This window comes from Peromyscus eremicus, chromosome 14 (assembly GCF_949786415.1).
Source record: "Peromyscus eremicus chromosome 14, PerEre_H2_v1, whole genome shotgun sequence".
Classification (NCBI taxonomy): Eukaryota; Metazoa; Chordata; class Mammalia; order Rodentia; family Cricetidae; genus Peromyscus; species Peromyscus eremicus.
In genome coordinates this window covers 59,772,984-59,788,315 of record NC_081430.1, presented here as the reverse complement: position 1 = coordinate 59,788,315, position 15,332 = coordinate 59,772,984, and the positions used below count along the sequence as shown (strand labels likewise).

Below are 15,332 nucleotides of genomic sequence, written 5' to 3'. Positions count from 1 at the left end.
CAGAGGCACGGGGTCACAGACTTTAATGTAGTGCATTCGTAGAAAAGGCCAGCCTTCGCTCCCAGACGTGCTCTCGTCCTCAGACTTTAATGTCATGATTTAGAAGATGCAGACGTTATTGCCTAAATATTACTCTATACATTTCCATCAGTGTTCTGGAAAACACCTTAAATTGCTACTTAATTTACACCATAATTACTGGGTTACAGCTTTAGCTCATTGGCAATTTTGGAAGCAATATTTTTGAAAGCTATGGATGTCCCTGATATCCGTTTAAACCGGACCCCATTCAGAGACAGTCTTGGCAGCTTACAGACTTCCATTTCCCACTGCACCAGGTTCTCCGCGTGCCCGTCGCCATGGACACAGAAGAGCAGGAAGCGCTCCCTCTGCTCATAGTCGCAGTTATTGGCGTCCAGCACTTTGCGGATCTCCCGCATCATATCACTGGGGTCCATGGAACTAGTGGTTTTCATGCTCCAGGTGAAGCGCAGTGAACGAGGTTTTGCCTCTTTGTTTTCATCCTTTTGTTCCGAAGATACATTGCGACTGAAATGCACAGGGGCAGGGTGATTTTTAATTGCACTGGAAAAAGACTCTTTTCCACCTTAGCTAACTGATTATCAACTCCTTCAGCACATATGAAAACTGACCCCAAGTACCTCACAATTACCGAGGTAATTACCTATATCCCCAATCTCTAAAGGTAAATACTGCACACAAAAGTCTGCCTGGCTGGAAACTGTCCAGGAGCCACCAAGCAGAGCAGGGCCAGAGCCCACTGCTGCACAGAGGTGAGTGCTGACAGCAACCTCCTGCTGTTCACCCACAGCTTGTTAGTGCAGTTATGCTTGTCACAAGTACACAAACATCAGTGCTCCAAGGCTGACTCAGTATCCCAGTTTCGTACACGGTTCCTCAGCTAGCTGCTGAGTGCACAGCTAGGCCAGCCCTTCTGTCCTCAGCATCTCCTTTGTTGTTTCTCTATTTTGTTAAAATCCCAGTTTCATAGTTGAAAATATCCAGGTCATGCTCCTGTGGTACCAGCCACTCAGGAGGCTGAGTGGATCCCAGGAGCCCAGGAGCTTGAGGTGAGCCTGAGTAACAGGGAGGCCCACCTCACAACAGGCAAAACCAAACAAATACCACAACTCAGATGATCTAATCGTAATGAAACAGACAGGAAAATGAAATGCTACAGCTCACTTGTCTGTGGAGAACTGAAATGACTGGTCTGTATGAGGTGAGCACTCCAAGCCAGGCTGAAGAGCTACATTAGACAGGCTGCAGGTTACAAAGGCAAGCACAAGCTTGGCAACACTTTTGGGATCAGGAAACCGTAGGTGAAGAGGCAGAGACAGCACACAAACTGTGGCAGTCTGTTGGAGAGTCACAGGAAGGAAGGGCGAGGCCGGGCAGACCAGGAGGACTGGCCACATACAACCCAGTTAATTCAATGGAACCAGCAGTAGAGGTTTTGTGGGGTTTTGTTTGTGGGTGTGCTTCTTTTGTGAAGATGGGGTGTCATGAGGCTCAGACTGCCCTGACCTCCTGGTCCTCCTGCTCTACGTCCCAAGTACTAGGACCACAGGTGTGTGCTACCATGCTTGCACAGAGGTAGGAAAGAGCAGAATGCACTCAAGACACACCCCAGAGCATGGACCCACCACACTAGGTCAGAGTGGCGTAGACAAAACCACTGGCCCTTACAGAGCGCTTGCACGGCAAATCTTGTCCTGCTCCGCACCAGGAAGTAGGTTCCATCATTACCTTCCTGTTGTGGATGGGGCAATACATATGGAAAGGCAGAGCCTGCTCTAAGCTGGGACAGGCCTGGGAAGAGACTGCCTGGAGCTCACTCCAAGTCTACTAGAAAGGGCAGCTTACACAGCGCTCAGAGCCTCACAGGGGCAGAGGGCCAAGCAGCAGGTGCCAATGAAGATTTCCCCTTGGAACAGTAGCATCATCAGAACTTGCACTGGAAAGCAGAGTAGGAGACCTACCACTACAGAGATGGAATCCTGAGCCTACCTGTGATTCCATTTCACACAAGGAGAGCTACATCATTTTAAAAGAAAACACCGTCTCAGCCCTCCCAACCTTATTCAAGGCATCAAGACACAAATGTGAAGCCTGGCTGAGGGTGCTCAGGAAGGTTCTCACGGCACACCAGTGCCCTCTTGTGGCTGCTGGCATGCAAAGCAGTCTCCTAGGTCCAGCAAGTAGAGCCAGCAGCCTCTAGAACCAGAACCTTGACACAGCCCAACCAGGCCCACTGCACTTAAACGAATAACCAGAAAACGGCATTGATCACCTCTGTCACAACAATGAGGTAGGTAAGTACTTAGAAAATATTTGAAGTAAAAAGCATTTCCCTCACCTTGAGCCCTCATATCTCCCGTTCCTCTCATATTCAGTTGGAAGTCTCAATGAACAGAACGTAGAAGCAAAGGAAAGTGGGAAAGAGAAAAGAAATCTTACATACTGGTCCACAGCCCCACGTTCATCAACACAAACACTGTACAATGAATTAAGCCTAGGCATAGCAGTTACCACTGAACTAATTCAAACTCCTCCTCCATCTGACCGTTGATGACGTAGTCTCCAGAGGACAAAGCTTGTAAAAGGGCAAGCTGTGCATCCACATCAGTTTTCTTCCTGCTGTGCCCATTCATGGATTTGACTAGAGCTGTTCTGTTCTGTGTCCTATCACCACGCCACACAGTATAGTTTCCATTTAAAAAGAAATGAGGTTATCAGTAGACCTCTATACTCAAATATAACAAATCTGTCCTGAAAATTTGCTATTCTGGAAGATCACCATCATCATCATGGAGTGGCACTGGCAACACAAAGGAAGCCTACTTCTCTACTCTTTAAGAGATCATGTTTCATAAACACCAAAGTGCAGCCTGGCCTTCCTGGGAGGCAGGGGCAGGCAGGAACTCAAAACAACAAAAACAGGGTCTCTCTATGGAGCCCTGGCTGTCCCAGAATCCAGTATGTAGACCAGGCTGGACTTGGAGCTCAGAGGTCTGCCTGCCTCTGCCTCCCTGGTGATGTTAAGGCATGCACCACCTTGGCTAGGCAGCAACCTTAATAGCAGTGTTTCTGCCTTGTACGTGCACATTCCGAGGACATCAATATTTTTGATTTATCAACACCAAAAATATTAACCCAACTGGAACCCCACTTACCATCATGCTCTAGTAAACAATGACACATGCTTTCTTCACTGGGATGTGGCTTTTAGACAGAATACTATTTGCTTCTCAATTCTCCAAAAACATAAGACATTTCTGCTGTGAAGTTGCTCACATCTGAGTTTCTACTCACATCTGAGTTTCTAAACGAGCCAAACCAAATGAGACTGGAGGATTTTTTTGGATTGTCTCCAACTCCAGCGTTATCAGCCACCTTGTCATTTGCCAGCTTTTGCTAGCTCAATTTCAGCAAAGCAAAAGTGATGACTAACACAATCACCACTTACCTTCAGCGTGCTTCAGGCTACACCATTAACTGTACACTTGTAACTGCACATCCCATTCTTTAACAAGAGCATGCTAAGTGCTATTAGTACCAAGACAGAATTATCTGGATGCTAAATCATTCTACTGAAGAAAGAGAGTGCACAGGGCATGCACAGGCCTTCTGTTGAGTGGGTGCTATAGTTCCTTTAATATGCCAAACAGAGTTAATCTATTTCTTTCCAGTTCCCTTTCAAAGATATGAGAATTTAGTTCTTAGCAGAAAGTTTAGTTTTAAAGAAAAGAAAACAAAATAAACAAACAAACAAACAAAAAAAAACAGGACCAAAAAGCCAAACCTGATGTTAATTGCAGGAGCCATTTGGGGAGGGTGGGGTGAGGATTGAAAAGTAAGTGTACATACATAAATCCTACCTTTTGATAAACCTGAATGACATGTTTCTAAAAGAAATTAAGCCAAAAAAAAAATTAACAAAAAAGACTTGTACAAATTAAACAGAAAATCTAATTAATTATAGAAAGAATAGGAAAACAAAAAACAAAAAACAAAAAACAAACCAAACACCATGGCTCCTCTTCTGGCCAATAATCAATAAAACAACATTTGTTGAAAAAGTAAAATTATTATAAACACTTAAATTTTGAGTATGTGGTCTTTTAATTTGAAACATAAAAACATGTTTATCCATAATAAATTCATTTAAAAAGTTCTTAAGATAAAATTCAGTCTTTAAAAAAATTATCATGATCATTATGATGTTATTATTAATATAAGGCCTTCCTGTATATATCAAAGGCTGGTCTTGCATTTGCAACCTGCTTCTACCTGAGATTACAGACCTGCCACCATGCTGCAAATTCAATGTCTTAAAGAAATAACATGTACTTTGTTGTACTTGTAATAAATATCATTTCTCAGACTCCTATAGACTATCTTATGAGCAGAACTCTTTCTTGACTTCTGCTACATAAATACAAAAGACCTAATTATAAGCCATTTAGACATTAAGAGGATCATCACCGAGCTATGTGTGATGGCATAATCCTAAATCTAGCATGGGAAGATAGAGGCAGGGAGCCCAGTAAACCTGAGGCCAGGCAGGTCTGTAAAATCAGTTCCAGAGCCAGCGCTATATAGCAAGATCCTGTATTAAAGGGGGTGGGGCTGGTAATGATGCTTGGTAATGGTGAAGTGTTTGCCTAGCATGCATGACAGGGCATATCCTTAATCCCAACACTCTGGAGGTCCTGGAGACTGGAGGGTCAGAAGCTCAAGGTCATCCTTGGCTACCTAGTGAGTTTAAAACCAGTCTGGGCTCCATGAAACCCTGTCTCAAAAAACAACAAAAAAACCAAACCAAAACAATAGTAAATTTAGGAAGACACATGGGCTGTGCGGAACACTCTGACAAGATCTTCCACACAGTAAGCACCTCTGGGCAAGTGTAGGTAAGAAAAGCCCATTGCGTAATGGATACCGCAGACACACATATGTACCAAATAACATTTTTGGATTTTCCCTCTCTAATTTGGGATTAACTTTGTATTGCTTTTAGGGAAGTCCAAACTCTTGACCTTGTCCATGCCACTGTCATCTGTAACGGTGTTGGGCTCCATTCACAGCTATCCCATAGTGCATGTAGCCTGTGAACCACGCTGGACACTTGCTTAGACGGACTGGATCGTGTCTAACTATCAGAGACAACTGCTATCCACATCACACAGAGCAAACAACGGTACACAGCAGGATAAATACTGTATGGAAGATTGTGCATGTACTACCTATAGATAAGTGTTTGAAATATTATTTCAAAAGGATTATTAATCTCTACCTTCCTCTCCCAGTACTGGGGCCTTGTAAGTTATCACTAAACTACATGCCTACTCAAGGCCTTTTTTAAAAATCAATCTCTCTCTCTCTCTTTCTGTCTGTCTGTCTATCTATCTGCCTATGTTTTGCCTGCATGTATGTGTGATAGTGTTGGATCCCTTGAACTGGAATTACAGAGAGCTGTGAGTGGCCATGAGGGTGCTGGGAATTGAACCTGGGTCCTCTGGAAGAGCAGCCAGTGCTCTTAACCACTGAGTCTTCTCTCCAGTTCAACAACAAGGTCTTTTAAAAATTATTTATATATTGTAGGTGTATGCGTGTTGGCCTAGACTACATAGGCCCAAGGAGGCCAGAAGTAGATGGGTCCTGTAGAATCGGAGTAGTAGATAGTCATCAGCAGATGTGTGGGTGCTGGGAATGGAACACAGGTTTTCTAAAAGAGCAGTCAATGCTCAACCATTGAGCTGTCTCTTCAGCCCCTCACAAAGAAAGTTATTGTTAAATAATACATACATACTTTTCTTAATTTTTCTTCCCTCAAACCTTTTTTAAACACCCAAATAAGGTAGAGGGAAGGGAAGACACAGTGAAGAGTTGTACTATGCTTGGGATCTTGTGGACCCAACATCTGAGGTGCAGAAACATATGTCTGGGCTGGAGTTTATACTGCCTGTAGTGTTGAGCAAATTTACTTGTTTTATTTATTTATTCATTTATTTAGTTACTTAGTCATTCATTCATTCATTCATTCATTCATTCATTGTTTGGTGCCTGTCCTGGATCTCGCTCTGTAGACCAGGCTGGCCTTGAACTGACAGAAATCCACCTGGCTCTGCCTTCCGAGTGCTGGGATTAAAGGAGTGTGCCAACACCGCCCGGCTATTTTTAAGCGCGCGCGTGCGTGCGTGCGTCCGTCCGTCCTGTTGTTTACAAGATCACTATGGTACTCTTAACCACTGAGCCATCTCTAGGGTTGGGAATTCTGCTTGTGGAGTTCTTAAAGCTCTCCAAAGCTGCAGGCTGGATGGCCATACTTAGCCACCTTGACCCTCCCTCATGGTATCAAAGTGTCAACATCATGGCCTTTCAGGCATTACAATTTTAGCCTGAGAATTATTGTCCAGAGGAAGATAATTAACTGTAGTAAAGGATTGTTTTTTAAAGATTTATTTATTTATGTATATGAGTGCTCTGTCTGCATGTTACACTTGTATGCCAGAAGAGCCAGCATGTGGTTGCTGGAAATTGAACTCAGGACCTCTGGAAGAGCAGCCAATGCTCTTGGCTCAAAATCTAGCCCCTATATTTTAGTTATTATTATTATTATTGACTTTTTTTTTTTTTTTTTTCATTTTTCAAGACAGGGTTTCGAAACCCTGTGAAGCCCTGGCTGTCAAGGAATTCACTCCATAAACCAGATTGCAGAATGGTCTTGGGATCAGAGATCTGCCTGTCTCTGCCTCCTGAGTGCAGGGATTTATAAAAAAAAGAAAAAAAAAAAAAAACAATCCCAGCACTTGGAGGCAGAGGCAGGCAGATCTCTATGAGTTCGAGGGCCAGCCTGGGCTACAGAGCAAGTTCTAGGACAGCCAGGCTATATAGAGAAACCCTGCCTAGAAAAACAAACAAACAAACAAATAAACAATCCTGCCTCAAATAAAAAGTAAACAATAAAAAGCCAGGAGTGGGGTGGTTGGTGAGATTGCCTGGTGGTCAGAACACTAATGCTCTTGCAGAGAGTTTGACTCCTGCTACCCACAAGGGAGCTCACAACTATCTGCATCAGGTTTCAGGAGGTCCAATGCCTTCTTTCTGACTTCTATGGGTATCAGACACACACAGAGATACATGCAGGCAGAACATTCGTACACATAAAATAAAATTTAGGGGCTGGAGAGATGGCTGGGTAGTTAAGAGCACTGACTGTTCTTCCACAGGTCCTGAGTTCACCCGCACCCATATGGTGGCTCACAACCGTCTATAATGGGATCTGATGACCTCTTCTGGCAGGCAGGGGGTACATGCAAACAATAATAATAAATTTTTTTTAAATCTTAAAAAAAAAAAACAAACCCAAACTATTAGACGTATCTATAAATTATAAAAATGATGATCTATATTTTGTTTAAACAAGAAACCTTAATATAATTTCTGTTCAAACACTCTATGACATGAACTAAGTATAATTAGAAAATGAACCTGAGCAGCACAGGCTCTGTAGCCAGGCAGATTTGGCTCAGATACATTTCCGGTGTGGGATATAAAATTGTGCCTCATCTTTCTGAACCTCGTCTTCATTCCTCTGCAGAATGGGGAACATGTCCATGTATAGAACAGACCATGGGCATGAAATATATGGTGGAGAGAAGACTAGGGAACAGACTATTCATATAGCCATGTACTCACTGTACATGTAGAAATATGTGTGGATTACTTATAGATACTACTCATAAAATGTGTATGATACAGGCGCTCACATATTATACAAATAGGTATGTATGTAGAAAATAATTATATAGGGGGGCTGGAGAGACGGCTTGGTGGTAAAGAGCACTGCTGCTCTTCCAGAGGATCCAGGTTCAATTCCTAGCACCCACAGAGCAGCTCACACCTGTCTGTAACTCCTGTTCCAGGGATCCGACACCCTCACACAAACATACATGCAGGCAAAACACCAATGCACATAAAATACAAATGAATAAATTATTAAAATCTATATAGTCAGATGTGACCTTGAATACGTTAATCCCTCTAGTACTCGGGAGGCAGAGGCAGATGCAGGTGGATCTCTGTGAGTTTGAGGCCAGACTGGTTTGCATAGCAAATTCCAGGTCAGGGATACACAAAGATATTGTCTCAAAAACCAAAATGAGAGCCATAGATTGCTCAGTGGTTAAGAGTACTTGCTCTAGCAGAGGACTTGGGTTTGATTCCCAGAACCTACACGATGGCTCACAACCGTCCAGAACTCCAGTTCCCAGGAATTTGACATCTTCTTCTGTCCTCCTTGGGCAGCAGGCATGCATGTGGTGGTGCACAGACACACATTTGAGCAAAACACTCATACCCGTAACACAAAATAAATAAATCTACAAGAACAAAACAAAATCTAAAACAACAAAAAACCCAAACCCAACAAATTACATTTGCAAATATTTACCTGGCTAATTTATCACAAAATAAGCCTTCAAATGACAGTTAACTTTTTCCTTTAAAGACATTCTATGTGTCTGAGTCTGACATCCATATGTATGATGTGCCTGTTAGGCTTGTGTGACAAGTGCCATCTCAACAATCCAGTTTTTGCCCCCCGCCCCAATCTATGCTATTTTGTTTTTCATTTCTTTGGTTTTTCAGGACAGGGCTTCTCTGTGTATGTAGCCCTGGCTGTCCCAGAACTTGCTCTGTAGACCAGGCTGGCCTCCCATTCAGAGACCGGCCTGTCTCTGCCTCCTGAGTGCTGGGATTAAACTAAAGGAGCAGCAAATGCTCTTAAAACTGGGTTTTTACTGAACCTAGAAAAAGTGTAGTGGAAAGTAAGCCTCAGTGACTGTCTTGTCTCTGCCCACCACAGCAGTGGTCTGTGGCTTTCATGTAGGTGCTGGTCCTCACTGCTTGTTTAGGAAGCACTCTTACTGCGCCACCTCTACAGCCCCCACCTACGTGATGGGATTTTCAATCAATGATAGTCTTACATAACCAGAAAGCACAAAGGAGACAAATACACAGAAGGACTTCTATGACGCTCCAGAGTCAATTACAGGCTGGTGAGGTAGCTCAGTAGGTCAGGTACTTGGTATCAAGCCAACATGGAAGAGACAGATGTTGGCTTCATGTTTAGACACAATCACAGTGGGAGTGTTCTTCCTCGTGTCTGCTAAGCTGAAATAGATATGCCATGTGGACAGATGTGTGAGCAATACAAACAATAATTAAAGAATAATTCTACCCCAGCGCTACACAACTTTTAGTATTGTGAAAAGATGCTGAGTTCTGTAATTCTACTTTAAAGCTTTCAAATCTAAAGTTGGACACACATGAGCTAAGGGGAAGAATGAAAAGGATTCAGGCAGCAGCTTCATCAATTAGGAAAGACATTTACTTTTTCTCTTTGTATTTGCTTCAACAGAACCAGCAACACATGACACTTACCTCCTTGTGAGTTTTGAAGTTAATTTACTAAAAAGATTAGTGGAACCTCGGCTTCGAGTCTGGGACAGTGGTGTGGCTTCGTGGGACAAGCTGGGTGAGGCAGGCGGGCCATTATACGTTGCGGTTCTCCGCTCCCGAGGTTGGCCGTGGAAAGTGCTACGGCTGGCCGTGCCTCTTGGGAAGCGAATCCGATCTGGGGTGGTCGCACTGCTAATACTGTGGGTAGAAGCAACTGGAGTTCTCTGATCTGGAATAGTGCTAGGAAAGCAGAAAAAGAGACATCTTTGTTCCCAAAATCATAACAAATGAAAATTTATAAGCACAATATTTCTTACATACAGTGAAGTAAATCAGCCACTGTGAATCAAGATCCAAGGGATACTTTATAACAGGACTTAGGGGCAAAAGGTAAGCTCAGTGGGAAGGCTATCAAAGGAACAGGACAAGAGACAAAGCTCAAAAGGTTTAGGAACACCGTATATGTACATTTCAAGGACAAGATTAACGTAGGGTAGAGAATGGCTAACTCACATTTTCCCCCTCTACTTTCCTTTCAAGCTGCTTACACACAGAGAACTGCGCCAAAAGGAAAGAAAGTCTTGCATGTGAAAAGGAACAGGCAACCAAAAAGTTTCTAGAAGCACACAGATGGCATAAATGTAAAATCCTACAAGCTGAAAGCAAGTTGGGGTGGGGATTTCTTATACCCTCTGTAGTATGCCAAGGCATGAAGACAGGCATATATACAGACAGACACAGACAACACAGACACAGTGAGACAGGATGTGCTTAACTAAAACTACATGGAGGAAGAACATCTTGTGGACAACTGTAACAAAGTCTTGAACCATAAAATCCACAGCACAAAATTAAGCAGCAGTGGGTACACATTAGCTTCACAAGGAATGTGCATTTTTCTTACATAGCCTTGAAGTTATCTCCTTCACTGTCTATTGGAGGTAACATCATCTTGGGGTGCCCAGAGGCTGACATGGACATCGACTTCTGATGTCTCAGCCGACAGGTAGATGTGGCACAGAGTGAGGCAGGGCTAGCTGCGTAAGCGAACACTTCTGTCAGGCTGGGAGAGGGTTTGGGTTCAGGCAGAGGCAGAAACAACAGTGTGATGGAACAGTGACCAAAGAGCAGCCTGCTGTCTAATGCACACACCTTCTCCCCAGACCCCTGCAGACCTCCAGAGATTAAGAATCTCTTTACCTTGTTTGGGGATTTGGGCCAACTGCTGGCCCTTAACTGCTTTTGCAAACAGCAGGTTTTTTTATTCTTTTTTTACCCCCGAGACAGGGTTTCTCTGTGTAAGAGTCCTGGCTGTCCTGGATCTCACTTTTGTTTTGTTTAGTTTTTTCTTTTTTTTTTTTTTCTTTTCTCGAGCTGAGGACCGAACCCAGGGCCTTGTGCTTGCTAGGCAAGCGCTCCACCACTGAGCTAAATCCCTAACCCCTGGATCTCACTTTGTAGACCAAGCTGGCCTTGAACTCACTGAGATCCACCTGCCTCTGCCTCCCAAGTGCTGGGATTAAAGGCACGTGCCACTACTGCCCAGCTGCAAACAGTTTTAAAAGTTCATTATCTTAGCCACATGGTTGTTGGTGGTGGTGGTGCACGCCTTTAATCCCTTCACTCGGGAGGCAGAGGCAGACAGATCTCTGTGAGTTCGAGGCCAGCCTGGACTACAGAGTAAGTTCCAGGAAAGGCACAAAGCTACACAGAGAAACCAGGGAGTCCTCGGGCTGTGTACTATGACACATTCTCTCTTGACGAAGCATTGAATGCTGTCTGGACTCCCAGGGATCCTCTGATACGTACGCCCCCCAGCCCTTGCCCCTCCCGTGACAATGGGTTGGGTAACTTGTGCTGTTAATTTATGACGGTCCACAGAGATGGGAGTCTGGGATCCCCTTGGTTATTTTAATTTTTTTCTCTTGGCTGCAGTCATGGGACATAAAAAGCTTCCTCCTCTTGGTCCCACTGCTCCTCTGAGAAATGTCTTTGTGTGTGTGTGTGTGTGTGTGTGTGTGTGTGTGTGTGTGTGTGTGTGTGTGGTTTTTCAAGACAGGGTTTCTCTGTGTAGCTTTGGAGCCTGTCTTGGAACTCACTCTGTAGCCCAGGCTGGCCTCGAACTCACAGAGATCCACTTGCCTCCCAAGTGCTGAGATTAAAGGTGTGCGCCACCACCGCCTGGCGCAAGAAATGTCTTAAATATCCCCAGATACCAGTAAATTTGGCTGCATAACGGCTGCTTGAACCCTGGTATTTCACGGGAATTAACTAACTTCTGCCGGGGAACGCGCAAATGAAGAGTTATCTCATCCCCACACTTTTACCTAAGCCCTGAGCCCTCCCTTTCTGAGTCCTCTCCAACTCTGGCTTCACCTATCCGACCTCCGATTTGTTCGCCGGTACCGGGCAGGCCACTAAGCACGGACAGGTCTGGAAGAAGGCTAAGATGCATGCAAATAAGTTTATGATCAGGACCCACATTGGGATCATAATAATCCGGATGGCTCTCTAGCCAGAGATCAGTTTATAGCCTGCCACTTGGCAGGTCTTCCTAAAGCTGTCCTCAAACTGGCAAACTATAAAAAAAAAAAAAAAAAAAAAATTCAAGACATGGAATAAAATCCATCTCTTGTCTCCCAGAGCTTCCTGACATGAGGGCTAAACTTAAGCATCTGGAGAGCAAGGATCCTGACCCCACAGATGGGAGTTTCAGCTGTGGCATTTAAGGTGTACCATGGGAGAGATGAGAAAGCCCATGAACAGAACTGCCAAATGCTGGCACACGCTATCCAAGCGGCTGCTGCATAAGGGCTTCCAGGTCCCTGTTTAAAATGTGTGCTAGAGGAGGCCATGTGGGCTAGTGCATGCTCTGCCGGGCCATCAATTGAGCCTTGTTCAAAGTGCCACCTAGAGAGATAACTGGTCAGCTGACTGCCCTCCATGCACCTCATGACATGGGGACATCAAACAAAGACCTCCAGCAGACCTCCAAGGCCTGGCCACGGGCTCACAGGGAACCCAGGATGCAGCATGGGGCGATCCATTTTCTTCCTGTTGGACACCAAGCAACTTACTCAATCCTGAGGGAGTTTTGGGGTACCCCCTCTCCTTCTCATTTCCCTATTGTCAGGGTAGGAATACAGCCTTACCCACCTCACCAGACTTAATTGTACTTTAGGGTACTTAATAGGAAAAGATTTTCCAGCTAAGGTAGGAGCTTTCATTTCATTTGCTCCCTCCATGTGCCTCACTCTAGACCGGTCAGCAGTGTTTCTCATGTACAGTGACTCACACAGGGCTCTGCTCTCTCTCAAGTTCCAGAGGACATCAGGATCCACTACACTGTCCCCAACTCCAGAAGAATGAGGTCTCACCACACAAGCTTTTCTCTTCCTAGTTCCCTCTTCTAATTAACTACTCAGCTTATTGTTACAGGATCACCATAGAGCTGGAGTCCAAGGACCATCAAGTATACCCAGGTGGTAAAGGAATCATAACAATCAAAACGTATTTATACCCCCAGACCCAAAAGCGCCTGGGCTCTGCAAAAACAGACTTTAATATAACCATCTATTACTGTTAAATGCTCTCAACAATTGATCACTTGTGTCTCTTGGATGCTAAACTAACAAAGGAAACAGGTGCCTTAAAATAATCTCTGATAAAGCTTATCTCAGGTAAAAATTAAAAACATGTTCCAATCTCTCTCCTCTCCTCCTCCTCCTCCCTCCCTCCCTCCCTCCCTCCCTGTCATTAACACTAACCAATATAAGCAGAGTACTAAACACTACAATGGTCACCAGCCCAAGAGTTTAATTTTCTCATGGCTGCTTCTTAATATGTTCAAACTTTCTCCGAGCTCCAGAGAATCCACCTGGACAGGTCAGCGAGCTCCAGAAACCAGCTTAAATCCATCTGTACAAGTCAGATATACTTCAGTGTCCCAGACACAAATAGCCAGAGTCCCAGGCCAAGAGAGATGATGGACAGGTCCAAGGCAGCAGACAACAGCCTACCATCCCAGGACGCCTGTCTACCTCAGAAGCCCCCTTTCCCACCCCCCAAGAGTCAACCAACTCCCACCAAGTCAGCTGGAAGCAGTTTTTCGGGAGAAGCGATGCCCCTATTCCTATTCACCCGCCTTTTTATAGTAGGCAAAAAGACTGGAATGTTAAGATTCTGCCCTCACTCCAGCTATATGACCGCACATGTGCAGTTCAGTAGCTAAGTAAGGGGTTTTACGTCATCAGCGTGCTGCATGACTGTGCAAGTGTGCACAGCGAGGTTATGCAATCAGTGCATTCATGGCGTAGCTCCATAAGCCCACCTGCGCATGTGCAGGGGCATCCTTACAAAGCCGGACACAGACTCCTCCCCTCTCTTTTGCTCCCTCCCCCTCCTCCACACATGCCTCTGACCTTTCCTCGCACAGTAACCAGTGCCGCTTACTTTTTAAAACCAACAACAACCCCCTAAAAGAGGATATCTTCAGGAGAACACAGAAAGGAATGACTGCAAAGAAATTACATAAGATAAAGACAAGCAGGGCATGCTGGCACATGCCTTTAATCCCATCACTTGAGAGGCAGGTGGATCTCTGGCCTAAAGTGAGTTCTTCCAGGACAACCAGGGCTATGCAGAGAAACCCTGTGTGTGTGTGTGTGTGTGTGTGTGTGTGTGTGTGTGTGTGTGTGTGTGTGAGAGAGAGAGAGAGAGAGAGAGAGAGAGAGAGAGAGAGAGAGAGAGAGAGAGAGAGAGAGAAAGGAGGGGATTAAATAAAGACATCTTTAAACTATTTTCAAAGACTGAATAGTGATTTAGAAAAAGTGAGCTGGTGAAGTAGAAGAACAGTGTTAGAGAGTAAGTGTATGCACATGCAGACAGCCATAAATACAGAGCAGAGGGGCTCTACACCTCAACCCTTTTACAAGGTCTGACTAGGGTTTGTGCTCAACATGCTTCCTCCTGTTTACGCAGTTCAGGACCCCTGCCCAGAGAATGGCACCTCCCATACTTTAAAGTCCCAAAGGGACGTTTAGTAGTTTAACAACTAAGAAGGTTTTCAAAAACAAGAGCCATGAAACAATAGCTTCTGAGTCCTGTAGAAAAAATTCCCTAACAGAAATTCTAGGCTTTTCTGTTACCTTCTAAGTCACTTGTGATCTAGAAATCCTTGAAAAACTTGAGACTGGAACTGTTCTAAAAGAAAATCTACCCAAACCAGAGTACTATCAAGAATAAAGGCTGGCAAATGGGTAAGTGGATAAGGGTCTGATGACCTGAGTTTCATCCCCTGCACCTAGATGGGGGAAAGAGAAAGACTAACTGCTGAGTGTTCTCTGACATTTACATGTGCGCTCCCCCACCTCTTTGGAAGACTCAATGATGGGCTGTCTAGACCAGGCCTATGGGCATGCTTGTGGAAAACTGTCTTAATTCTATTAATTAATGTGGGAGACCCTGGATTTGCATCCTAAATTATATGAGTAGAGAGAGTGAGTTGAGTGCATTCATTCATCCTCTCTGCTCTTACCTGTGGATGTGACCACTGTTGAAGCTCTGCCTTGCCAGCCCTGCAGGGATGAACTGGAACCTGGCTTTATGATCCAAATAACCCTGTCTCCCTTAAAGCTGCTTTCATCAAGTTACTTGATCTCAGTATTCTGGGGGCAAAGGACAGCTACTTACGTAATGACTTCCAGGTTCTGAGACCTAGTTCAAAAAAGAACCAACAACAAAACTACAAACAAAACAAGCACCTACCTATGCACAAAAACAAAAAACCCCACAAAGGACTAGGAATCAAAAAATGTCAGAATATGGCTTTTTTTGTTTTGTTT

The 15,332-nt window shown here is 44.4% G+C and overlaps 1 protein-coding gene across 7 annotated transcripts in view; it reads right to left on the bottom strand.

Annotated features, from left to right (window-relative positions):
• Positions 1 to 6: 6 nt before the first annotated feature.
• Mark3 (microtubule affinity regulating kinase 3) overlaps positions 7 to 15,332 on the bottom strand; it is a 93,259-nt gene continuing 77,933 nt past the window's right edge. For 4 of the 7 annotated variants that reach the window (XM_059279784.1, XM_059279781.1, XM_059279782.1 and 1 more), the window contains exons 15-18: positions 9,472 to 9,729; positions 3,903 to 3,929; positions 2,381 to 2,425; positions 7 to 549 (exon numbers count right to left, since the gene is read on the bottom strand). In XM_059279784.1, coding sequence (XP_059135767.1) covers positions 204 to 549; positions 2,381 to 2,425; positions 3,903 to 3,929; positions 9,472 to 9,729 — 676 coding nt within the window. In that variant the 3' untranslated portion in view covers positions 7 to 203. The remainder of the gene's footprint in view (positions 550 to 2,380; positions 2,426 to 3,902; positions 3,930 to 9,471; positions 9,730 to 15,332) is intronic. The other 3 variants (XM_059279786.1, XM_059279785.1, XM_059279783.1) reach the window with 2 other exon arrangements.